This window comes from Lissotriton vulgaris, chromosome 5 (assembly GCF_964263255.1).
Source record: "Lissotriton vulgaris chromosome 5, aLisVul1.2, whole genome shotgun sequence".
Taxonomy (NCBI): Eukaryota; Metazoa; Chordata; class Amphibia; order Caudata; family Salamandridae; genus Lissotriton; species Lissotriton vulgaris.
Window position 1 is genome coordinate 665,803,119 of NC_141693.1, and position 27,369 is coordinate 665,830,487.

The following is a 27,369-nucleotide window of genomic DNA, read 5'->3' on the forward strand; positions in this document are numbered from 1 at the left end:
GATCCACGTTGCACGCGGAAAAGACGGAAACTGATGTCAGCGCGCTGGGGTGGGAATTATGTGACCTCGCTGACGTCATGCACGCTGACAACGTCAGGGCGGAGTCACATGGTGCCGTCCCCCAGCACGCAGAGATGATGTGGCAAAAAAATTCTGGATCCAGTCTCATGCCTGGGGATATCTCAACGTTAAGGAATCTGCGGCTAGTAGTCTCTATCAGATACATACTTTGCATAGACTATATAGAGTATTCTCTCAAAGTGGTGGCTAACCAGTAGATGTTGCAGCTGTTTGAAAACATTTCTTTAGCACTGCTTGCACTACATTGGTTGATGACGTGGTAACACATCCACACAGCAGTGTTTAGTAAATGTGTGTGGTGTGGACCATGGTGGTGCCTTACAAATGTTGGCTTTATGAAGGTTACCTAAACAGCCCATATACATTCCTATTATACGAGATGAATGTGCTCTAGGAGGTATAAACTTGTTTTAGCATTAGCGTAGCAGATTTGAATACATTTTACAATCCATCTTGCAATACCAGAGTTAGAGATAGGCTTGCCTTTGTGAGGTGTAGCAAATGCAACAAACAGTTGTTTTGTTTTAAGAAAATCTTTTGTCCTTTCAATGTTACACAGTAACACTCTTCTGACATCAGGAGTATGAAGAGCTCTTTCTGCTACCGAATCAGGTCGAGAAAAGAACACAGGTAAATCAACCAGCTGATTGGTTGATATGAAAAGCAGAAGCAACTTTGGGAAGGAATTTTGGATTGGTGCGAATAACTACTCTGTCTTTATGAAGTTGAAATAACTGATATTTTAAGGTTAATGCTTGTAGCTCACAAACTCTCCTCAATGAAGTGATCACAATGAGGAAGGTAACTTTCCATGAAAGAAACTGTAACAGACAGTTGTGTAATGGCTCAAAAGGTGGACCCATTAGCTGTGTAAGCACAATATATAAATTCCAAACAGGTGCAGGAGGTACCCTGGCTGGTATTACTCTTTTCAGGCCCTCCATAAAAGCTTTAATTACTGGAAATTTAAACAAAGATAGATGCTGCCCATATTGCAAATATGCAGCTAGTGCCGCAAGATGCAATCGAATGGAAGTGTATGCTAGACCAGCACTCTGTAGATGCAAAAGGTAACCAATGATATTTTGAATAGAGGCATCTAGAGGATCAATATTCTTACTGGTACAACATATAAAAAATCTTTTCCATTTTGCTGCATAACATACTATGGTAGTAGGCTTTCCTGCTTCCTTAAGAATAGTCATACAGTCTGGAGGCAAGTTTAGATACCTAAACAACCAAAGGTACCCAGTGGTCAAGGGAGTCTGTCACCCAGAACCACACCGTAGATGCAGTGCAAATAACACCCAGAGGAACACAACAAATAATGAGTGCAGACAAGGCCAAGTTAGGACTCAAGGACAAATGGAAAAAATTCCCATCAGAGGCCACACTGTACCGCCCTCGTTGTACATCATTTGGGATCTCCCAGCCCAGGAGACTCAACACAGCGGCTGGCAGACATTACCAGTGCCGAGGTTAGAATGTGGGAGGGTGGTAACACATAAAAATACGTGGCAACTGAGAAAGCAGTGTAGGGTGAAAAAGAGTAGAAAGTGAGTATTAAAATTAGGTGAGCTGGGTAGAAAGTCAGAGTTTATTAGTTTCTCCCAGTCCCTAAGGCTAAAAAGAAATGTGCAAAAGGCGGTATTGGAATTAATAACCGCGTAGAGTAGTGGTCGACATGTTTCAGCATTTACGAAAGAAGTTTTCATGCATTCTTCAGGACCAAGATTTTAAAACTACTGCTTTATAGTGAAGGGTAAAAGATATCACCTGCGAGAATCAGGTTATGCTCAACCAAGGACTGATATTGCATCGCATCAGGAGATCCACAAGGGAGACAGACAGACAACAAAGATTGGGAGAGAATTAGTATTTCATTTTCCCGCGGTTTTTTGAACATTTACTCAAAACAAATCCTGTTTAGTAAGGTTGCAACTCTGTACATTTTCTATTGGTAACACTCACCCATAAAAGATGGTTGAGAGGCTTCACCCCACCTGGCTGCGGCTTAGGTATGAGGAGCACCGCTCTATAGAAGGAGAATTTAAATGAAAGAAAAAGAGACAATCATCGCTCATTTAGAATCCATCGGTGGTGGATGGAAGATATCTCAGAACAAAAAACTGTCTTTGCTGATTAGTTATTAAAGCGTACGCTGATTACAAATATAGGACCTGCCGATGCTCTATTGTACGTTCTACTGTGTAGGGTCTAAGGATTTACTGGTTAGACTCAGACCTGTGACGGTGTGATGGAGATATTAAGCTACACCGGGTACGATGTTTCTATGCTAGTCAGGTGCATTCACACTGCTTACCTATCCGTCGGTGTCTCCTGACAGTCATCCGAGCTGTCTGGGGGGGCACCGATTGTGTGACTCGCTTAGTGTTATATGCTGTTTTTACAGAAGATCAAGTCACATGACAGTTACAGATCACGTGAGCACCGGTACTGACGGGAGATGTAGTTCCCAGGGTATCCGGTGTTGTAGTTTCAGTTAGAACTATGGTGTGTGATCATGAATGTATCCTGATAGAGTCGGGATAATCTCAATATGATTAATTATAGAGACATCCATGGTATTGGCTCATTTAGTCCGGCTTTATCGCTATTGAGTCTGTACACCCATTTTTGTTCGATCTTAAACAGAAAGCGGCAGGCATCTGGACACGATTCAGGAATATGTGGTTGCTCTAAGGCGGTCCAGTGAAAATCATTGGGACCGTGCCCTTTCTCCAGGAAATGTGCGGTCAGACGAGTGGCTTGTTTACGACATCGCACCGTACTCTTGTGCTCTTGTATCCTTGTTCTCACCTTCCTGGTGGTCATACCGACGTATTGCAGTTTACATTGGTCGATTTTGAAGACTGGCGGAGATGATATTCCTTTACCCCTCTTCGCTTACAAGAGAGAAAGAAACCTCAAGGACCAGCTAGTCCATACACGCCCACGCAGCAAAGAACCCAGGCAAGTGGGAACCCTGTGGGACTTACCACCTGTCCAAGGCCATCATCCTTGTGGGGCATGCACGGTATGCCCACAAACCTGCAAATCCACGAGTATAGACATTGGCACTAACCGACCCTGGATCCAGACTAGGTTTACAAATTGCAACAGCAATAATCTAATTTACCTGATTACCTGCCCTTGTAAACTGCAATACGTCGGTATGACCACCAGGAAGGTGAGAACAAGGATACAAGAGCACAAGAGTACGGTGCGATGTCGTAAACAAGCCACTCGTCTGACCGCACATTTCCTGGAGAAAGGGCACGGTCCCAATGATTTTCACTGGACCGTCTTAGAGCAACCACATATTCCTGAATCGTGTCCAGATGCCAGCCGCTTTCTGTTTAAGATCGAACAAAAATGGGTGTACCGACTCAATAGCGATAAAGCCGGACTAAATGAGCCAATACCATGGATGTCTCTATAATTAATCATATTGAGATTATCCCGACTCTATCAGGATACATTCATGATCACACACCATAGTTCTAACTGAAACTACAACACCGGATACCCTGGGAACTACATCTCCCGTCAGTACCGGTGCTCACGTGATCTGTAACTGTCATGTGACTCGATCTTCTGTAAAAACAGCATATAACACTAAGCGAGTCACACAATCGGTGCCCCCCCAGACAGCTCGGATGACTGTCAGGAGACACCGACGGATAGGTAAGCAGTGTGAATGCACCTGACTAGCATAGAAACATCGTACCCGGTGTAGCTTAATATCTCGATCACACCGTCACAGGTCTGAGTCTAACCAGTAAATCCTTAGACCCTACACAGTAGAACGTACAATAGAGCATCGGCAGGTCCTATATTTGTAATCAGCGTACGCTTTAATAACTAATCAGCAAAGACAGTTTTTTGTTCTGAGATATCTTCCATCCACCACCGATGGATTCTAAATGAGCGATGATTGTCTCTTTTTCTTTCATTTAAATTCTCCTTCTATAGAGCGGTGCTCCTCATACCTAAGCCGCAGCCAGGTGGGGTGAAGCCTCTCAACCATCTTTTATGGGTGAGTGTTACCAATAGAAAATGTACAGAGTTGCAACCTTACTAAGCAGGATTTGTTTTGAGTAAATGTTCAAAAAACCGCGGGAAAATGAAATACTAATTCTCTCCCAATCTTTGTTGTCTGTCTGTCTCCCTTGTGGATCTCCTGATGCGATGCAATATCAGTCCTTGGTTGAGCATAACCTGATTCTTGCAGGTGATATCTTTTACCCTTCACTATAAAGCAGTAGTTTTAAAATCTTGGTCCTGAAGAATGCATGAAAACTTCTTTCGTAAATGCTGAAACATGTCGACCACTACTCTACGCGGTTATTAATTCCAATACCGCCTTTTGCACATTTCTTTTTAGCCTTAGGGACTGGGAGAAACTAATAAACTCTGACTTTCTACCCAGCTCACCTAATTTTAATACTCACTTTCTACTCTTTTTCACCCTACACTGCTTTCTCAGTTGCCACGTATTTTTATGTGTTACCACCCTCCCACATTCTAACCTCGGCACTGGTAATGTCTGCCAGCCGCTGTGTTGAGTCTCCTGGGCTGGGAGATCCCAAATGATGTACAACGAGGGCGGTACAGTGTGGCCTCTGATGGGAATTTTTTCCATTTGTCCTTGAGTCCTAACTTGGCCTTGTCTGCACTCATTTGTTGTGTTCCTCTGGGTGTTATTTGCACTGCATCTACGGTGTGGTTCTGGGTGACAGACTCCCTTGACCACTGGGTACCTTTGGTTGTTTAGGTATTACTGTGTGGGGCGTGTACCCCAGTGGTCGTTAAACTAGCCCTCGGGCCCTCCTCAAAACATTGTGTGTTGTGTGTTATGTGGCAAGTTTAGATAACCAAACTCTATGACTTAAGGAGCCAAATCGCTAGATTGAGCTCCTTGTGATTTGGGTGTCTGACTTTTCCATGGTTCTGCGTGAGAAGGCTGGAATTGAGATGCAGCTTTTGATGTGGAACCACTGATAGTTCCAGGAGTGTGGTGAACAAATGTTGAGGAGCCCAAGTGGGAGCCACTAGAATCAGTGTGAGGGATGTTTGCCTGAGCCTCGAACCAGAAAAGGAAGGAGAGGGAAAGGCGGAAAGGCATATGCAAATATCCCTGACAAATTCATCCATAGGGCATTGCCTTGTGGGAACCTGGAGGCAAAGTTTGGGCATTTTGAGTTGTCCACTGTGGCGAACAGTTCTCTTTGTAGGAATCCCCATTGTCGGAAGTATGGAAGGAGAACTTGGGGATGAAGTTCCTACGCATGTATTTGTTGCCGCCTTCTGCTGAGGTCGCCGGGAATTTGATTGTTCATTCCTGAGAGGTGCTCTGACAGAAGATGAACCCTGTGATAAATTGCCCCATGCCAAACGGTATGAGAGAGGCGCAACAGTTGCAGAGAATGTGGTCCCCCTGTTTTTGTATATAATTGTGAGAGGGTAATCTCCGGGGTACTCCCACACCCGGAACTATAGCGACCAGAATCCCTCACGTATAGGAGGCGGAACTGTAAGGGAAGATACGAGCAATACCCTACCCGGGGAAAAGACACACCCACCTTTCTTGTTTCCCTACAGCAAGGTCCGGAGGCGGAGAGGGGAGGAGTTGACCCCAGAAACACTACATCCTCACCAGTAGAAGCGAGGCAAACCCAGGAGGAAGCGTTGTCGTTGACCTGCGGAGGGAAAAGGCATTGTGAAGAGACGAGTCCGGCAGTACAGCGGGACGCGGAACGGAAAGCTGAGCGAGAGGACGGCGACCAGAGCGGAGGAGAAGGAGGATACAGACGACCACTGGACGGAAGAGTGGTGGCGTCCACCGGAGGCAGCTGAAGAGCGGCCGCAACTCAGGAGAGTTGCGGCGGAGCCGGTGAGTGACACGGGTTCTGGGGAAAGTGGGTTATCTACGCCGAGGGAGGAGGGGGGGGAATAAGGAGTTAAGTAGGCACGGGCACCTCAGTTCGTTTCAGGGCGACGCCGAGCAAACCCTGACCGCCGCCATTTGCACTATCCTTTTCTTTCTCCCTCACACCAAACCCTGAGTTTTGCTTCCTTTCCTCCAGTCGTGGCTGGTTAACCTCCTCCCTTGGGTAAAACGTGCCTTTGGTCACAAATGGTATTCTTTAGACACTACCGGGTGTAGGTGACGGGTTATAAACGCTGTCACAGTGATACTAAAAGGCTCCATTTCCTTCCTCTCGGCGAGCATCCGGGTGAAGTTATCACAACAGACGAACTAGCAAGCCAAAACCTGCCTATCGGCCCTGGAAAAGAGGGAGCTGACCAACCGACTGAATGCTATCAAACCGAAGGAGAGAAGACCTGCCTAGAGGAAGAACACTCCAACCCTGTTGTAAAGCTTAAAACTGTAACTACTGACAATAAAACATTCACTGTCAGACAATACTTTAAGCCTCCACGTCTGTATATCCGCCCAGCACTCCCACAATAATACATAGCTGTCATTGTCCGTGCGGACTAGGACATTTTTCCCTATGAGGTGAGACTGAAAAGCTTTGAGCACTTGATAAACAACTAGAAGCACTAGATAGTTGATGTGAAGACTTTTGTATGTGTTGTTCCATAGACCTTGAATTGTCAAATTGCAAAGATGGGCACCCCAACCTGTGAGTGATGTGTCTGCTGTTAACACGATCCGTGGAAGAGCGTTAATGAAGGACTGCCCTTTTGATAGGTTTTTTTATGTGTTCCACCACTCCAGAGAGCCATGGGTGCGGCTGTCGACCAACACTAGATCTGTTAATTGACTCTGAGACAGATTCCACTGACGTGCTAAACACTCTTGGAAAGGACGCATGTCTAACCTTGCATGAGGCACTATGCAAATCATGACGCCATCATTCCTAACAGTTGCATGAAAGTCCTGACTGTTAGGTGTTAATTGGTCTGAAACTGTAGTAGCAAAGTCTGAATATTTCGAATTCTGGATGCATTCAGAGAGGCTAAAGCTGTGCAAGTATGTAGAGTCGCTCCCAGGTAGGACTTCATTTGTGAAGACTGAAGATGAAACTTCTGGGCATTGACCTTGATACCCAATTGGTGGAGTAGGACTAATGTAGTCTGAGTGTGTTATAAGCACTTATGGGGTGTGCTGGCTTTGATGAGCCAGTCGTCTAGGAAGACATGAATTTGCTGTCTTCTGAGATGTGCTGCCACTACTCCTAGACATTTTGTGAATAGTCTGGGAGCAGTAGTTACTCCGGATGGGAGTATTTTGAACTGATAGTGTTTTCCTGCTATCAAAAATCTGAGGTATTTGCGATATGCTAGCTGAACCGGAATGTGCAAGCATGCGTCTTTTAAGTCAGTGTTGATATAAAATCGCCTTGCTGTAGAAGTGGAAGTACTTGTTGAAATGTGACCATGTGGAAATGTTCTGATAGTATGTATAGATTTAACACCCTTAGATCTAAAATTGGCCTTAAGAAGCCATCCTTTTTGGGGATTAGAAAGTCCAGAGAGTGAACCCCTGAACCTTGGTACTGTAACTGAACTGGTTCTATGGCTCCTTTTGCAAAAAGAGCTTGTACCTCTTGTTTGAGAAGTTGCAGGTGCTCTGATGAGAGTTTGTGAGTGTGAGGTGGAATATTGGGAGGATTGCTGGTGAGCTCCAGGCAATTACCATGTCCGATAATGTCTAGCACCCATCTGATGTTCTGGATTTCCAGATGGGGAGAAATTTTTGAAGTCTTCCTCTGACAGGTGTTAAATGATCGGGGGAAGTGTAGGCAAATCAATGTTTGTTGTGGAAAGGGAAGTTATGCGTTGGCGTGCTCATACCTCTCCTTTTGAAATTGTTTCCTCTGCACCCTCCTCTGAGGAAGAGGGTTGTGTGTGATTTATATGAGGAAGCTTTCGGGTCTGAGGATGTAGTTTTGGACACTGCCCAATAAAATGAGCAGCGAAAGGAGCCTCTGCTTGATGGGGACTAAAGCGATTCCATTGGATTTCGCCACATCTCTTTTTTCATCCATTCTAAAACCTCATCAACTTGAGGTCCGAAAAGATGTTGCTTGTCAAAGGGGTATTTAAAATAGATTGCTGGACTTCTGGCTTAAAACCTGAAAACCTAAGCATGTCGACGAAAAAGAATGCTGGTGTTAACTTCTCTCGCTGCAGTGTCAGCAGCACCTAGAGCACATCTAATAGAAGAATTAGATATAAGGTTTCCTTCTTGGACTAGCTCTTGTACCATTTTCTTGTGCTCTTCTGGGAGGTTTTGAAGTAGGCCGTCCGTCTCTTCCCAGTGTGTCCTGTCATACCTAGCTAGTAGGCCCTGAGCATTGGCAATACACCAGTGGTTAGCAGCTTGAGCAGCCACTCTTTTACTGGATGTGTCAATTAATTTAGACTCTTTGTCTGAGGGAGGTGCTTCTCCAGAGGTGGATGGGTTTGCTCTTTTACGAGCATTAGAAACTACCAGTGAGTCTAAGGGTAGCTGTCCTTTAATAAAAACAAGATCGGATGGTTATGGTTTGTATTTCTTGTTAACCCTAGGTGTCAAAATACGGGCACGTACAGGGTCCTTAAAAATCTCATCTGTCAGCCTCACCATGCCTTTCAGCATAGGGAGACTCTGACTAGTCCTATGTGATGACCCTAGTGTCTTAAATAAAAAGTCATCATCTAATGCCTCTTTGTGCAGTCTAACCCCACGATAAGCTGCTGCCCTTGAAATTAGCTCTTGAAAGATTCAGTCCTCAGACTCCAATTCAATTTCTAAGTCAGAATCTGATTCAGGGACCGAGAAGGCCCCTACTTCCGCAGCTGTTGCTTCTTCCTGTTCGGATTCTTCTCCTAAGATATCCGGAGTATGTTGAGTGCTTTGGTGCTGCATTTGTCGTCGATCTTTTTCCATCGAAACGACAGACAAGCCATGCAATGGTTCTTCCTTGTGCTCTGGTGAGAGGCACAAGATGCAGACTTGGTGTAGGTCGGTGCACGGGTACTTCAAGTGGCATCGAGGACTGAATGGAGTTTGCTCCATTGGCAAATGGCTGGATCGACACAGCTAGGTCCGAAGGCCGCCCACTATGTTTTTGACCGAAGATGGAAACTTTCCCAATTGAATCGACAGACGGAGAGAGGGAAAATGCATACAATAACAATACCGCCGGGGGTACAGTACATTGCGCATCGAAGGACAGCTTCAAACCGGAGCGCAGCAAAACACATCCAAACCAGATAGCGGAAAATCAAAAAATCTAACAATGGAGTGGAGGCCCATGAGTACTATCAACGGAAGGATAAGTCGCTTTACCTGATGACTGGGAAAGACTTCTTCGAAGAAAAACAACTTGCAAACATCCGGACCCAACACTAGATGGCAGGACTGTGCAAAGCATGTGTATCTACAGCACACATGCTTCGAACACAGTTTTTCAACCAGATATTTGGAAACAACATTGAACCAACCCACAATGCTTAGATATCATTGTTTAATCTACATAACTCATTGATCATTTATGTTATGAAAACATGCTTATTTGGGAATTTTGATTAGTTTCCTCACTGTGAACCTGATTAGTGAGATCAACTGTGTAGCTACACAGAAGTAGGTGAGTTTGAAAAATGTATACTTCAAAACCCCTTTTTAAAGTAACACACTACAAAATAAAATGTGCAATAACTTTACCTGTCCTTCCTTCTCTCTCCAGTGGTTACAGGGCTGACCGATATTCTCGGCAGAGTAGATAGTGAATTTTGAGACTGGTTGCTAGAAAAGGAGGACGTCTCAAGGTTAAGTGATGATTGCGGTGGAGTAGTCAGGCTAGGACTGCTGCGTTCGGAATGAGACACTGAACCTTAACAGAAACATGAAAGAAAATACAATTAAAGTACATTAAAATAGTGATAGTGCAAGAAGCGGAGTTCAGATCATCTCATTGCTGATTTAGCAAACTTGTCAAAGACTAAAAAATACCAATAACTACGCTGAGCACTCTTGTCCACACTATGCATCACCTGAGTGCTGAACATCTTACCTGCAGTTTAACAGCCCACAATGACTCTCCAATGAGCAATCGCATTAACAGCAGTTGTGCACTACCATGATATGTGAATACCCGTCTAAAAAATGTTGACTGTCAACCACATATGAACCACCAGATGAAGTGCTCTAACATGCCAGCATTGTACAATACCTTTTTGTATCCTGCAGATGAATGTAAATATCAATTTTTGCTGCAGAGTGCCTGTAAAGGGGTTTTTACCATATCCGCTTTTCAAGCTCCACTTATAGACCACCTGTTCCTTGTGTCAATCTTGTGAGCTCTAGATGGCCTTTCCTCATTGTGGCCAAGCTCAATTCTGGTTAGAATCTCAAGCCTTTTTCCAGCATACCAACAGCCCTCTATTTCCCACCATACCCAAAGCCACCCTTCCTTCTTTCCCCTGCAGACTGGTGCTTGCTATCCAATCTGCCCTGCTACACAACCCACAGCACATACCTGTCCGCATCCCCAAAGCTTGTGCTCTTGCTACTGATGGGGTCATGTCTATCACATACTCTGCGCTTTTGAATTTTCATCTATCTATTACACCACAATATTCCTCTCTGATCCATTCTGCAGACTGCCTTCTTCAAGCTTAACCTAGCTCTCTCTGTTATTTCCAACACTGGCCATGGCTCTCTAATATTTGATTTTTATCAGCAAACTTGTTACTTCCTACATAATGTACAGCAACTGGGCACTGACAGAACATTCATGCCTACTAAGCTCTGAGGCCTTTCACTCTATGTTGCTTACATTTGAAGGCGAATCTTCAAAGATACTACATTACATTTAAAAACCTTGAATAGGTCTATCAACTACTGCATCAAGCAAGAGGGTATCTTAGTAAAAGCTCAACGCCCCTTACTATTACCAGCATTCAGCAACACTGCTCTAACTTTCACAGAATAAGTTGTGTCAAAGGTCTACCTTTTCTACTCTATCTAACAGCCCTGCAATTCAGTTGATCAGTCATACTAAGTGTAGACTCTGACGAAATCCCTACCACTTGGAAATCTTAGTCCAGTTCAACACAAGTCAAGATGAACAAGTTACTTACCTTCGGTAACGATATATCTGTAAGAAACATTAGTTAGTGTTAGATTCCTTACCTTAGAATATCCCCAGGCGTCAGTCTGGATCCGGAAACTTTTGCGTAGCAGTACCCCTGCGCGTCGGTAGGCGTCGTCTGCAGGCGTCCCCTGCGGCTCCGCGTCAGTCGTCGGCGTCGTGATGACGTCGCTGGAGTATATAGACGCCGCCTCCGCGCGCTGACGTCAGTTCTTTGTACACAGCTTTTCCGCGCCAGGAGACGCAGAGCCATGAGAGAACCAACACTGGTGCCATGTAAAACTAGGGCCCTGAAAGGGATGACCTTAACCCTAGGTATCAGTTCGCAGAACGGGGAGGATGGGTGGGTTCGGTAAGGAATCTAACACTAACTAATGTTTCTTACAGATATATCGTTACCGAAGGTAAGTAACTTGTTCATCTGAAAGAAACACGTTAGTGTTAGATTCCTTACCTTAGAATAGATACCCCAGCAATACCAACCCCGGTGGTGGGTCTGCGAACCAATACATTCCTACACCAGAAAGCCCTGGAGGACAGAACGGCCAAAGAAGCCATCCCTCCGGTCTTGACTGTCCAGGCAGTAGTGCCTCGCGAAAGTGTGCAGCGAGGCCCACGTAGCCGCCTGGCAAATGTCCTGCAAAGGGAGTCCCCGGCCCAAGGCAGTAGTAGCCGCCGTGGCCCGAGTGGAATGGGCCCTCAGCCCAACAGGAGGCTCCTTCCGAGCCAAAGAGTAGCACGCTTTGATGCAGAGAACGACCCATCGAGAGATGGTCCGTTTATGGACCGCCCGTCCCTTCTTCGCACCCACGTAGCCAACAAACAGTTGGTCATCCACCCGGAACTGGCGTGTGCGATCCATATAAAATGAAAGCGCACGTTTTGGGTCCAGACGGTGGAGCCGCTCTTCATCCTTTGAAGGATGCGGAGGCGGGAAGAAGGAAGGGAGGGTGATGGACTGCCCGATGTGAAAGGCCGAAACAACCTTGGGCAGGAAAGAGGGTCTAGTCCTCAGAACCACCTTGTCAGGGTGAATGGACAAGAAAGGAGGTTTGACAGAAAGAGCCTGGAGCTCACTCACCCTCCTGGCAGAGGTGATGGCAACCAGGAAAGCCGTCTTTAAAGTCAGGAGACGGAGAGGGCAAGAATGATGGGGCTCAAAGGGAGCACACATCAGAAAGGTCAGAACCAGGTTCAAATCCCACTGAGGCATCACAAACGGAACAGGTGGAAACATGTGAGTGATGCCCTTCAAGAATCGAGTTACAATCGGGGATTTGAACAAAGAAGGCTGATCAGGAAGCCTTAAAAAGGCTGAAAGGGCAGAAAGGTAGCCCTTGATAGTGCCCAGAGCAGAGCCCTGCTGGGCAAGAGAGAGAAGAAACAGAAGAACCTCGGAAAGAGGGGCAGAGAGTGGATCCACAGCCTTTGCTGTGCACCATGCCACAAATCTGTTCCACCGACAGGCGTATACCGACTTAGTGGAGGGACGCCTGGCTGCCAGAATTACATCACAGACTTCAGGAGGCAAGTCAAATGGCCTCAACTGCCGCCGCTCAATCTCCAAGCATGGAGGTGGAGACTGGACAGGTTCGGGTGGAGGACCGTCCCCTGCTGCTGCGACAGAAGGTCCTCCTGAAGAGGCAGGAGGATCGGGGGACCGACTGACATGCTGAGTAGCTCGGGATACCAGTACCTTCGAGCCCAGTCCGGAGCCACAAGGATAACTTGGGCCCGGTCGCGCCTGATCTTCTTCAGCACTCTGGGCAGAAGTGGTATAGGCGGAAAGGCGTATAACAGACCGCAACTCCACTCGCGCCGAAAGGCATCGCCGTGCGAGTGCCGTCTTGGAAACTCCAACGCACAGAACTGATGACATTGCGCGTTCTCTTCTGTGGTGAATAGATCTAACCAAGGCTCTCCCCATTGCAGAAAGATGCCTCGCGCCACATCCGAGTTCAGACGCCATTCGTGATCCATCGAGCACCGACGGCTGAGTTCGTCCGCCCTGGCGTTCAGGGAACCTGCCAGGTGTTGAACCGTCAGAGTCACGCCCTGACGTTCCAGCCATTGCCAGAGGCGCAGAGCCTCCTGGCAAAGGGTCCACGACCCCACCCCGCCCTGTTTGTTGCAGTACCACATGGCGGTGGTGTTGTCGGTGAACACCTGCACTACACTCCCGTTGACAAAGGGGAGGAATGCCTTCAGTGCCAGACGAATCGCCCGCAGCTCCAACAGGTTGATATGGAGCCGGGACTCCGCCGGAGACCAGATGCCTCTGATCTCTGCCTCTCCCAAGTGGCCCCCCCAGCCCTGGAGGGACGCGTCCGTCACGACAACGTGCTCCGGTTGGGGAAGGGAGAGGGATCTGCCTCTGACCCAATCGCGGTCCATAAGCCACCACTGCAGTTGTCTCGCATTGCCCTCCGAGATCAAGACGTGGTCGGACAAGTTGCCCTGATGCTGGGCCCACTGAAACTTCAGGTCCCACTGCAGAGCCCGCATCCGCCACCGGGCGTGATGCACCAGAAGGATGCAGGAAGCCATCAGTCCCAGCAGCCGCAGCGTCAACCTGACCGAAACCCGGGATAGCGGCTGAAAGATGGGAATCAAAGCCTGAATATCCCGGACCCGCCGTTCCGGAGGATAAACCCGAAACTGCGCCGAGTCCAGAACCGCTCCGATGAAAAGGAGCTTTTGAGAGGGACACAGGTGTGATTTCGGCACATTGATGGAGAACCCCAGGTCGTGCAAGAGGTCTGCCGTCATCTGAAGGTGGTGGACGACTGTTTGGGGCGAGCCCGCCTTCAACAACCAGTCGTCTAGGTAGGGGAAGACTGAAACCCCCAACCTGCGCAGATGGGCTGCGACCACCACCATCACCTTTGTGAACACCCGTGGGGCGCTGGTAAGGCCGAAGGGGAGCACGATAAACTGAAAGTGCTCCTGGCCTACCGTGAACCGCAGGTAACGCCGGTGGGCCGGCAGGACGGGGATGTGAAAATAGGCATCCTGCAAGTCCAACGCTACCATCCAGTCTTGTGGGTCTAGAGCAGCCAAGACCTGAGCTAACGTCAACATCTTGAACTTCTCCTTCCGGAGGAAGCCGTTGACGTTCCTTAGATCCAAGATAGGACGTAGGCCCCCCTTGTCCTTCTTGGGTACCAGAAAGTAGTGGGAATAACAACTACGCCCTACTTCTGGCCCAGGAACGCGCTCGATGGCCCCCTTGGCCAAGAGGGCCGTAACTTCCTCCTGCAGAAGTGTCAAGTGGTCCCCCGACACACGGTGGTTCTGCGGTGGCATGGCTGGAGGAGTGGTCTCGAAGGGGAGGGAGTAGCCCCTTCGGACGATTTGCAGCACCCACCTGTCCGAAGTGATCGTGCGCCAGTGAGCGTGGTGATGGCGAACCCTGCCACCCACTGGCGTCACATGGGGCCGAAAGCACGGACTAGGAGGATTTTGAGGCAGATGCTGTGGGGGGAGGTGTGGTCTGACCCCGCCGTTGTCCCCGACCGCCGCCACGGCGGTTTCCACGGCCGCCACCGCGTTGAAAGGATTGTTGCGGCGCGTGGCTGGCAGCACGTGTGGGGGCGCCCCTTCCTTGGCCACGAAAGGGACGAAACGAACCCGTTTGCTGACGCTGGGTCGAGAGACCCAAGGACTTGGCCGTGACCCTGGAGTCCTTGAAGCGTTCCAGCGCGTGGTCCGCCTTGTCACCAAACAGGTGACAGCCATCGAAAAGCATGTCCATCAATGTATTCTGGACATCAGCCGAAAAGTTGGCGGATCTCAGCCAGGCGTGGCGACGAATCGCCACCGTCGTTGACATAGCCCTGCCCAGCGAGTCGGTCGTATCAAGACCACACCGTATCGAATATTTCGCTGCATCTCGGCCCTCAGCCACAGCCTGACCGAGTTTTGCCCGCACCTCCATGGGGCATTCTGGCAGCAGTTCCGCGACCGTGTCCCACACAGAGTGGGTGTAGCGGCCCAAGAGGCAAGCGGTGTTGCAAGACCGCAGGCCCAAACTAATGGACGAGAAGACCTTCTTGCCAAACTGGTCATACCTCTTGGATTCCCGGTCGGGCGGGGCCGACGGGAATGCGGACTGGGAGGTCGAGGCCTGGATCACCAGACTCTCAGGAGTGGGGTGGGTAGACAGGAACTTGGGGTCGTCCGGACAAGGACGGTGGCGCCTGGCCACGTTCCGATCAACAGGTGCACCTGAAGCGGGCCTGGACCACGTGCCCAACAGAACGTCTGACAAGGCTTCATTAAACGGCAGCAGTGGCTCCTGTGGGCATGACTGCGGTTTGAAGACCTCAGTGAGGATGTTAGGCCTCACGGCCGCGACGGGGAGCTCAAGGTGTAAGGCCTTGGCAGCCCTCATCAGCACCACTGAATATGCAGCTCCCTCCACCGATGCCACGGTTGGAGGAGAGATCAAACCAGGGTTAGGAGAGTCGTCCAGACCACTGGCATCCCCCAAGTCACCTGTCCAGTCCGGGTCATTCTGGCACTCGCGTGACAGAGGGTCCTCGGACCCCTCCCAACCTTCACCGAACTCTTCATCCTCTCCGTATTCGGAGTCAACGATGTAGACCGGCTCCTCGGGGTTCATGGGCCCCATCGGCGCCGGGACCGGCGTCGAGCGACGCCGGTCCGGCTCCGCGTCCGGCGTCGGGGAAGGTAGGGGAACGGCGCCGCCCGGAGCCGGCGTCGGAGCCCCGCTGCCGGCCGGAGCCGGCACCGGAGAACCGGCGCCGCGCGGGGCGGCGTCGGGGGTAACCCCGATGGTAACGGCGCCGGAGAGGCCGGAAGACCAGCCGGCGCCGATCCCGAAGGCCCTAGCGGCGCCGGGGTCGGAGCCGTCGGCGGCGCCGAGGCAGGGACACCCGAACCGCCAGGGCCCCCAGACGGTAGCACTGGGCCCGAAGGCGCCGTAGGCCCCGTCGGAGAAGCGAGCGCCCTCATGGCCATGAGGAACGCCTCGATCTCCTCAGGCGTCGCGCCGTGCCCAGGGACCGGAGGGTATGAGGCAGGCCGCGCCGGCGACTCTCGCGGAGCCGCGGGGTTGGGGTCACCCGAGCCCCCGGCCGCATCGCGCGAGCGTCGGGGGGAGTCGGGGGTACGATGACGACGCCCCGACTTCTTGTGCTTCTTACCTGATGAGCCTGACGAGTGGTGTCGACTTCCGGAACGCTTGGCGCGGCTCCGCGACAGCTCCCTCGAACGCTCTCTCGACCTCCGGCCGGACCGGGACCGCTCCCGGTCCCGACGTGGGGCCGACACCCGGAGCTCCAGTAGCTTGCGGGACCGCTCCCGCCTAGCCTTGTTGGTAAGGGCCCGGCAGTCGACGCAGGAGTCCACGTCGTGGTCGGGGCCCAGACACCGGAGACAGAGGCGGTGATGGTCTGTGACCGACATCGTGCGCTCACAGTCATCGCAGTGCTTGAACCCAGGCATCCTATCAGGCACAAGGAGAGAAATAACTATCGAAAAACTTGGTCAAAAGACCGGAGTACTGCTCTTCAGATCTGCGTCCACTGGCGCGGAAAAAAGAAGAACTGACGTCAGCGCGCGGAGGCGGCGTCTATATACTCCAGCGACGTCATCACGGCGCACGACGCCGACGACGGACGCGGAGCCGCAGGGGACGCCTGCAGACGACGCCTACCGACGCGCAGGGGTACTGCTACGCAAAAGTTTCCGGATCCAGACTGACGCCTGGGGATATTCTAAGGTAAGGAATCTAACACTAACGTGTTTCTTTCAGATTCTTGCTGCACTCCAAAAGTAGCAAACAACATTTCTAAATCATAAAACATGATCAAGAGGCACCTTTCATATTGGGTAAGTTTAAGTGCAATACCTCTGCAGGCAGGTCAGAACTGCTCACCTGGTTCCACTCAATCTCCATGCCTCGGGGTGTGAATTGCAAGCATTTTGGGCCATGTTGCAGTGACAGATGGCCCACCAGAGAAGTTAGAAAAAGCAAAGGGTAAATTCTCCCTATCAGTAAGCCAGAATACCACACTCTATTGGCCATCAGGTTGACCGGAACCCAGTTCTTCCTGACCGTCTTTGGAACACAGGGCAAGAGTGGCAGCAGTGGAAAGGCATACAGGAGGCAAGAGATCCAGTGTATGCAGCACAAGTTTAACAGGGAACCTTGAGGACCAATCTCTAGCATGCAGTAACTTTGACAATATGCGTTATCAGCGTTGGCAAAAAGGTCTACCAGAGGCAAGCCCCACTGGGCGAAGATTCCTTAAATCACCCCTGGATGCCAATGCCATTTACTGAGCCTGGCAAAAGAATGACTGTCAGAGCCCCCTTAGAGGTTGAGCCACCTCCTACATCTCAGCACTTCTTCACACAGTGCCAAAGACCCCCAAACTACTATGGCATCTTGCTGTACCATATCATGGTTATGTTGTCCAACAGTACTTGGAACAGCTTCTCTTTGATGGACCTGAGAAACGCCTGCAGGGCTAATTGAATGGCTTGCAGCTTCTGAAGGTAGATATGGTGCTGCATGGAAAACCAAAGGTCCCAGATTGCAACATCATCCAGGTGGCCACCCCTAGCCCAGACAAGATGCATCCATCATTACTGTAAGCTCTGAGTGAGCCAGAGAGAACAATCTACTGCAGATCAAGTTGGCATCTATCATCCGCCACTGAAGGTAACTGCCTACATCGTCTGAGACACAGATGTTGTCCAAGAGTCAACCCAATGCTGAGCCCTTTGCATGCAGTGGTTCTACTGCAGAGCTTGCATTTGCCAGCGAGTACAGAGAATTAGTACAATGCATGCGGCAAGGAGACTAAGAAGCCTTAGTACCATCCATGCCAGAACAAGTGACCGAACTTGAAATATCCTGGCCTGGCAGTTAAGACTGGACTGTTCCCATGGGGAAAAGGGTCAAGACTGATTTGCATATGGGTGAGTCTAAACTGGAATGGTGTGGCGTGCAAAAAACAATGGCTTTAACCCAAATCTGTGACTGGGGGTGAGTGTTTGATTAATTCATCATCATCCGTTCTTTTTGCATTTGTCGTCCCAAGTGGGAAGGGTATTTCCAGACGTGGGTCCCATGCTCGCTACACCACCAGATTCAAGCTAGCCTGGCTAATGAGAGTTTACCCCGAAAACGGTTCCAAGATGCTTGTTTCTGGTCAAGGGAGGACAAGTATAACCAGAGGGAAATGGAGGTACTAAAGAACAGGTCGCCCTCCAGAACTGTCATATGAAAAAAATGAGCCCAAAATCTGGGTTCGGAGACCTGTCTTGTATAGTGACTAAACACAACATAATATTAGGTGAAGCCAAAAGCAGAAAGAAAAAATGTCTTTCTTGAGTCCCCTCACTCACCGGAGTTTCCTCACGGTGACATGCTTCATCATTGGGGCCATCCCAGTTCTCTACGAAAAGGGGCGTGCTACGACTTGTGAACTACGTAGGAGCACTTTAGTTGTAAAGGACTATGTGTGGTGCAAAAAAGTGTAGTGAGGTGGAGCGGGTGAGTAAGTGAATTTAAAAATACTGTGCTAGTGGGCCTCAATAATTAATTCTGCTCCTAGGTTTGTATATTAAAAATGGGGTTTATACTGTGGACCGACCAACTATGGAGGTAGGTTCAGTATATGGTCAACATGTTTCACGCTACCCCTAGCGTTTCATCAGGACCATACGGGGACCCGCCCTGTATATGCCACTCCTAGAAACCTATATCAAGGTTAAGGATTGATTAATGTAAAGAAAGTATTTACAATGGTTCAAAGTACATATGCGGTAACTTACTGGCGTATGTATTGCTCATTGAAGAACCTGTAAGGAAATGGATAAACAAAGTTTAAAAACACCTTACCCCTTTCTCTAGGAGATCGGGGACATGTAAGTCCTTCATGATGCACGTTTTCGAAACATATACATATATATGCATACTCTATATGGTGCAATTTGCCCCATATTGGTGCGTGCAAGCTCTCGGGTCCAGCTTGTGCTGAATAAAAACAAGCAAAGTGATCGTGACGTGAAATACCTGTACAAACACTAAGAAGTGACTAACTGTGACAAAGACAGTGAACAAACACTACATTTAACACATAAATCAAAGTAGAGTCTCAATAGTTACATTTGTGGGTGCTTAATAGCACTTCATGGTCTCTGAGAGGGGCGGTGTCGCCTCGGTGGAAACAATGCTGCAATTACGGGATTGATAAAGCGCGGTTAGATTTTCAGAAAAAACAAACTGAAGTTTATGCGAGCGGGCAGGTTTTTGCTCTCTCGTCTCTGATAGGAGAAATGGAGCAGTTCACTTACTTCCTACTCAGCAACGGCGCACGGTATTACCTAGCTGCTTCCCCTCGAACCGCATCTTAGAGTGCGTTTCTTTATTTGGGGATCGCTTATGTTTTCTTTCGCTTCCGGGTTTGTCACCGGAAAGAGACTGGACCGCTCGGTTCCAGCGGCCATCTTGGGAGGATGCAATTTATCATTACGCAGAAGTGTTTTTTCACTGTCTTTTGTTTTTAATTCAAAAGTGAAGAAATTGTAATGGATTGGGACTTTTACAACAAATCTCGAGAAACGCAGATGTTTTCTACTGTCTCTCGTTTTTTTATTCAAAAAGTGAAAAAATTGTAATGGATTGGGACTTTTCTAATAGATCTTGAGAAACGCAGAGGTTAGGCTAATCTTACAATAAAAACCATGACGAGTATGGAAAATTTCTTAAGGTTGGACTATATTATTTTTGGGGTGAATTCACATGGTAATCACGGTTGTGTTACTAGGTTTTTTTGGTAAAACAGTTCATATATCAGAGGGCCTATCTGGATCCCATGTATTCTTATGGGAGTTTACTTCTGTGTAGTTCCAGCAACTTTGTAATTGCATTTTGTGTTTCAGGTTTCATGTCTTAATGGTTGAATGCACCCCAGGGTATGTCATCGTTTAGTCCATGTTCATCCGTTTGAAGCTTGAATACCCAACGTCGTTCACGTTCATGTAGGGTTCTTTCTAAGTTCTCTTTATTCTTTACGCATACCAACACCACCCATCTCAGATCATTTGGTGTGTGATTTGTTTTCACTAAAATGATTGGTCATGCGTGTTGTGGACCTTTTGCACCGAAAATTACTTCTGTGCTCCACAATTCGAGTGCTGACTTTTCTCGAGGTCATGCCCACACAGTGCAGATTGCAGGTGCAGGTGATCAGGTAGACAACTCCACTTGTATTGCAATTGGAAAAATGCTTGAGTTGCCATGTGTATTGTTGTTGAAGGTTAATGACTTTGTAACTGACGTCAGATGGCAAACACTGCAATTATTGCACGGCTAATGACAGTTTGGTAGTGGGTGCAGTCTGTTGGTGTTTTCAGATGGCTTTGGTCGTGTATGGACCAAGTAGCTTTTCAGATTCATCCCTCTAGGATGACTGAACATCGGTGTGGGGATGTTGAGATCGCCGCTGTTTAGTATGGGCCAATGTTTTTTAACACCTTGGCTGCTAGGCGTTTTCCCCCTCCTGTGCTGAAAATTACCATTTTGCTGGTGTCATGACGAGCTCAGCTCGTCATCAGCACACGACAACCGTGGGTGATGACGAGCTGAGCTCGTCATCAGCATCGAAAGGGTTAACTATCTTCGTGACCTGGTCAGATACTCTATCAAAAGTGGTAATGCAAATGGGTCTTTCATTTGCTGAGGGGTTCTTGACTTTAGGTTCCAAAAGGGCATCTCTGTTATTGTTGCTTGCCCTTTTGTTGGCATCCTTTATTACTTTCTTTGGGTAATCTCGTGGTTTCAGTTTTTTACTCAATTCTTCAGCTTGTAATTGGTAATCCAGTTTGCTAGACCAGTTTTGTCTCAACCGTAGGAACTGTCCAAACGGGAGATTCTGTTTTAGGTGTCTCGGATGGAAACTGTTGTAAGTCAATAGGCAGTTTCTTGAAGTTGGTTTGTGGTGGGTAGTCGTTGTTAAGATTTCATCTTTTGCCCAGATGTTCAGGTCCAAGAATACCAAATGAGATCTACTCATGGTATTGGTGAATTTAAGAAATTGGTCTTGATCATTGAGCCACCCACAGAAATTCTGAGCCTCTTCCTCACTGCCATCCCAGATCAACAGAGTATCGTCGATATAGAGCTTCCACAGCTTTATCTGATTCATGTATGGGTTATCCAATGTGAGGATTTTCTTCTTTTCTAGATGTGGACGTACAACCAGTCTACGCTCGGCGCGAATGTACTGCCCATACTGGTCCCGTGTTGTTGACGGTACAGTGTCTCTTCAAAACGGAAGACATTTTCCGTAAGTGCCAGGCGGCAACATTCAAGGACTATATGTCTTGGTGTGTGATATGTCCAATCTTCCTCAAAAAGGACTTCCTCCAGATTTCCAGTGCTTCTTTATGTGGTAAACTGGTGTACAGACTCTTCACATCTAGGCTAATTAGGATGCTAGATGTGGGGTCAAAATTTTTGTCCTTCAGTAGGCAGAGTACATCCTTTGTTTCTCTCAAGTAGGTGTCAGTCTTTTGAACTATCGGTCGAAGGAACGCATCCGCGTACTTCGACAAGGGTTTCAAAATGGATCCTATTCCAGAGACTATAGGTCTCCCAGGTGGTTTTTCCAGACGTTTGTGGATTTTTGGGATCATGTAGAAGTAAGGGATACCTACTATCCCTTACTATCCCTTACTTCTAGCGAGGCCCACGTAGCCGCCTGGCAAATGACCTGCAGGGGGACTCCCCCGACCCAGGGCAGTAGTAGCCGCCGTGGCCCGAGTGGAATGGGCTCTCAGCCCAACTGGAGGCTCCTTTCTAGCCAAGGAGTAGCACACACCTTGATGCATAAGACGACCCACGAGAGCTGGTCCGTTTATGCACCGCCCGTCCCTTCTTTGCACCCACGTAACCAACAAAGAGTTGGTCATCCATTCGGAACTGGCGTGTGCGATCCACATAGAATGAAAGCGCACGTTTTGGGTCCAGACGATGGAGCCGCTCTTCATCCTTGGAGGGATGCGGAGGCGGGAAGAAGGAGGCCAAGGTGATGGACTGCGCGATGTGGAAAGCAGAGACTACCTTGGGCAGGAAAGATGGTTTTGTACGCAACACCACTTTGTCCGGATGCACAGACAGGAAGGGAGGTTTGCAAGATAGAGCCTGGAGCTCACTGACCCTCCTGGCAGAGGTGATGGCAACCAGGAAAGCTGTCTTCAAGGTGAGAAGACGGAGAGGACAAGAGTGAAGCGGCTCAAAGGGAGCGCACATCAGGAAAGTAAGAACCAGATTCAAGTCCCACTGAGGCATCACAAAAGGGACAGGTGGAAACATGTGCGTGATGCCCTTCAGAAAACGAGTTACTATAGGGGACTTGAACAAAGAAGGTTGATCAGGCAGCGTTAGGAAGGCCGAAAGGGCGGAAAGGTAGCCCTTGATAGTGCCCAGAGCAGAGCCCTGCTGGGCAAGAGAAAGAAGGAAGAGAGGAACTTCAGAAAGAGGGGCAGAAAGGGGATCCACAGCCTTTGCTGTGCACCATGCCACAAATCTGTTCCACTGGCAGGCGTATACCGACTTAGTGGAAGGACGCCTGGCTGCCAGAATAACATTACAAACTTCAGGAGGAAAGTCAAATGGCCTCAACTGCCGCCGCTCAATCTCCAAGCATGGAGGTGGAGACTGGACAGGTTCGGGTGGAGGACCGTCCCCTGCTGCTGCGACAGAAGGTCCTCCTGAAGAGGCAGACGGATCAAGGGACCAACTGACATATTGAGTAGCTCGGGATACCAGAACCTTCGAGCCCAGTCCGGAGCCACAAGGACGACTTGCGCCCGGTCGCGCCTGATCTTCTTCAGCACTCTGGGCAGAAGTGGTATAGGCGGAAAGGCATATAACAGATTGCAACTCCACTCGCGACGAAATGCATCGCAGAGCGAGTGCCGCCTTGGCAATTCCAACGCGCAGAACTGATGACATTGAGCGTTCTCTTCGGTGGCGAAGAGATCTAACCAAGGCTCTCCCCACTGCAGAAAGATGCCTTGCGCCACGTCCGAGTTCAGATGCCATTCGTGATCCATCGAGCACCGTCGGCTGAGTTCGTCCGACCTGGCGTTCAGAGAACCCGCCAGGTGGTGAACCACCAGGGTCGAGCCCTGATGTTCCAGCCACTGCCAGAGCCGCAGAGCCTCTTGACAGAGGGTCCAGGACCCCACACCGCCCTGTTTGTTGCAGTACCACATGGCGGTGGTGTTGTCCGTGAACACCTGCACTACACTCCCCCGAACAGAGGGGAGGGATGCCTTCAGTGCTAGACGAATCGCCCGCAGCTCCAGAAGGTTGATATGGAGCTGGGACTCCGCCGGAGACCAGAGGCCTCTGATCTCCGCCTCTCCCATGTGGCCTCCCCAGCCCTGGAGGGACGCGTCCGTCACAACTACGTACTCCGGTTGGGGAAGGGAGAGGGATCTGCCGCTGACCCAATCGCGGTCCGTGAGCCACCACTGCACCTGTCTCGCAGCGCCCTCCGAGATCAGGACATAGTCGGACAGGATGCCCTGATGCTGGGCCCACTGAAACTTCAGGTCCCACTGCAGAGCCCGTATCCGCCACCGGGCGTGATGCACCAGAAGGATGCAGGAAGCCATCAGCCCCAGGAGCCGCAGCGTCAACCTGACCGAAACCCGGGATAACGGCTGAAAGATCGGAATCAAAGCCTGAATATCCCGGACTCGCTGTTCGGGAGGATAAACCCGAAACTGCGCCGAGTCCAGAACAGCTCCGATGAAGAGGAGCTTTTGGGAGGGGCACAGGTGTGATTTCGGCACGTTTGTTGGAAAACCCCAGCAGGTGCAGGAGATCCACCGTAATCTGGAAGTGGTTGTCGACCGTTTGGGCGAGCCCGCCCTTTCAACAACCAGTCGTCGAGGTAGGGGAAGACTGAAACCCCTAACCTGCGCAGATGAGCAGCGACCACCGCCATCACTTTCGTGAACACCCGTGGGGCGCTGGTAAGGCCAAAGGGAAGCACGGTGAATTGAAAGTGCTCGAGGCCTACCGTGAACCGCAGGTAACGTCAGTGGGCCGGCAGGACGGGGATGTGAAAGTAGGCGTCCTGCAAGTCCAACGTCACCATCCAGTCTTGCGGGTCTAGGGCAGCCAAGACTTGAGCTAAAGTCAACATCTTGAACTTCTCCTTCCGAGGAAGCCGTTGACGCTCCGTAGGTCCAAGATAGGGCGTAGGCCCCCTTGCCCTTCTTGGGTACCAGAAAGTAGTGGGAATAGCAACCACACCCTACTTCTGGCCCAGGAACGAGCTTGATGGCCCCCTTGGCCAAGAGGGCCGTAACTTCCTCCTGCAGAAGTTGCAAGTGGTCCCCCGACACGCGGTGGTACTGCAGTGGCATGGCTGGAGGGGTCGCCTCGAAGGGGAGGGAGTAGCCCCTTCGGATGATTTGCAGCACCCACCTGTCCAATGTGACTGTGCCCGTTTATATGCTGTCAGGCTTGACAGAGTAACCAATCGCACTCCTTAGGGAGATTCAATCCCTCCAATATTTCAAATTAAGTTCAAAAGTACAGTACTCTTAAAGTATGCCAAAAAAGACCGTTTGTTATTCAAATTTATTCATCTGTTCAATGATGTTCTCAAAGTGTGCTGTTACATCACAGCCATATGAGGATTCCACAACATTTCAATGAGGTTTATATAATCAAATTGGTCATCCAAATACCCAATGCATTTCGTGCTGTCCGCACTTCATCAGGGGAAATACATGTCTATGGGGTAAAGTCAAATAAGGTATAATCAATGATAAGGAAGCAGGTCACAGTCTGTGTAAGTGAAAAGCTTTATGCACGGTGTGTGTAGTCGGCCATTCTATTAGCATGCATTTAAATGGGAAAGTATGGGAGTGCATAAAAAGAAATTATGATGTGTAATCAAAGTCAAGTTAAAACAGATAAGTTTTCAATGGTTAATGCAAAGGTGCATATGCGTGTTCTGAAAATAATCTCAACTGAATGTTTGAAGATAAGAAACACCAAGTGAATCGAATTGAAAGTGGGCAGTGAACCAATGCCGTGCTATTCATTCTCAAGTTCCATGCGTGTAGTCACCGTGGCAATAATTGTATATCGCTCGTGCCGATTATTAAAAAGTGAATCCACTACGTCTTGTACGATTACCAAAGTACACGCTATACTGCACTCACCGGGTAGGTAGTTCGGAAGACAGTGTAGTTAGTCCTCGTGTTCCGTTCGGAATCGGGTCGGTGTGTATGTGCGCATGCGCTTCTACAATGTCTGAAGTAGTTCCCTCGTGACCCGGAAGTGTGCGGTGAATCCTTACTACCGCGAACATAAGATTAAGTTATCGGTGTAATGGGGAACCTGACAATGTTTAATGTACTAAACCAGATGTAGTGTGAGGAAATTACCCATATTGGTCTCGCTGTTGTTATGAATTATGTGTGTGAACTCGCGGCCATGTTGGTACAGTATATATCAGGTAGAGTGTGGAGAGCTAAAATAGAAAAAGGACACAGTGTACATCACATAAAGTGTAACCACGACTAAAATAGAGGAAGAATACAGTGTACATCACATGAAGTGTGATCAATGGGAGGAAGTTCAAATGATACTGTGGTGTTCTAAGTGAAAAATGGATTGCATAAATCTAGTTCACTGGCAGGATGATCATGATCGATACATGAATATATTTACAGAGAAATTCTGTTACTGTCTGAGATAATACAATAGGTTAAGTAGTGTGTAGCAGAAGATTATATTATAAAAAGCAACTGTATTCAAGCCGTTCATTTAACCCTGTGGGGCTGCAGGAATTTAATTTTTTGATCCAAAATATCTCGCGTTGGAGCAGTCTTTTTTTGTTATTACAGCCTTGCTTCACAGGAACACACTCCAAAACCATGAAACTGATCTGACTAATGTTATGGTTGTTGAAAATGTAGTGTGCGGCTACAGGGGCCTTGATGGATCTGTTTCTTATAGTACTCTTATGTTCAGTCATTCAAATTTTTATTTTCCCCTCTGTCTTACCCACATAGGGGAGTCCACAAGGGCATTTTAGTAAGTAAACCACATTTTTGGAGTCACATGTGGCATTGGTGAAAAGTTTAATGAGTTTTCCTGTGGTTGGATGGTTGATGCTGTTGCCACGAATTATATTGTTGCAGTGTCCGCAGTTTGCACATGGGATCGTTCCTGTATACTTTTCATTTTTGTTGCGTACATCCTTTTCAATTATATCCTTGATATTCTTTGATCTTTGATAGGCGAACAAAGGTTTACTAAAGAGTCCTTTAAAATCTGGTTCTTTTTCAACCATTTCCCAATTCTTAAGGACAATTCTCTATTTGTTGGCTTAACCGCTTCCGTGCGGCGCAAATTCCCCGCCCATGCTGACTCCGCCTTGCGCGGGCGGAGTCATGACGGAACGGTTCCGTCATCAGCACAGCTCACCCGTAGCTGATGACGGAACCGTTCCGTCATCAGCATGGAAGGGGTTAAGTTTGAAAATTTAGATACAAACACTGGTCTGTCCTGATTCATATCCTTTGTATGTGTTTTGAGTAACTCTTCCCTAGGGATGACTCCTGTTCTCACTTTGGCTTCTTCCAGAATATTGTCTGGATATTTCCGTTCACGAAATTTTGTGATCATTTGATTTGCATTTCTTTCGTAAGTTTGATCACTTGATGATATTCTTTTCATTCTTAGCAGCGGAGAGTAGGGTAAGTGTCGTTTCAATGACATAGGATGACAGCTGTCAAAGATCAACATGTTGTTTCTGTCTGTGTTTTTAGTGTACACGTCTGTCTGGAAACAATCGTTCTGCAAGGAGACTAACACATCCAGATATGGGATGGATCCAGTATTAATGGAATGTGTAAACTGAATGTGATCATCAATGTTATTGATGTCTTTGATAAATTCTTCAATTTCAATCGATGGTCCTTTCCATATAAGAAAGATATCATCTATAAATCCCCAAAATGTATGGATTTTGTTCTGCCATCTGGGATTTACAAGGATGTTCTCAAGTTCCAACCGGTGCATGAAGAGATTAGCGTAGCTGGGGGCCGCACAATACCCCATGGAAGTTCCGGCTAATTGTTGAAAATGTTGCCCATTCCAAGA

At 48.5% G+C, this 27,369-nt stretch overlaps 1 protein-coding gene across 8 annotated transcripts in view; it reads right to left on the reverse strand.

The window, feature by feature from the left end:
• DLG5 (discs large MAGUK scaffold protein 5) overlaps positions 1-27,369 on the reverse strand; it is a 1,254,082-nt gene that overhangs the window by 668,609 nt on the left and 558,104 nt on the right. For all 8 annotated transcript variants that reach the window (XM_086922111.1, XM_086922103.1, XM_086922109.1 and 5 more), the window contains one exon: positions 9,764-9,932. In XM_086922111.1, the coding sequence (XP_086778237.1) occupies positions 9,764-9,932 (169 nt within the window). The remainder of the gene's footprint in view (positions 1-9,763; positions 9,933-27,369) is intronic.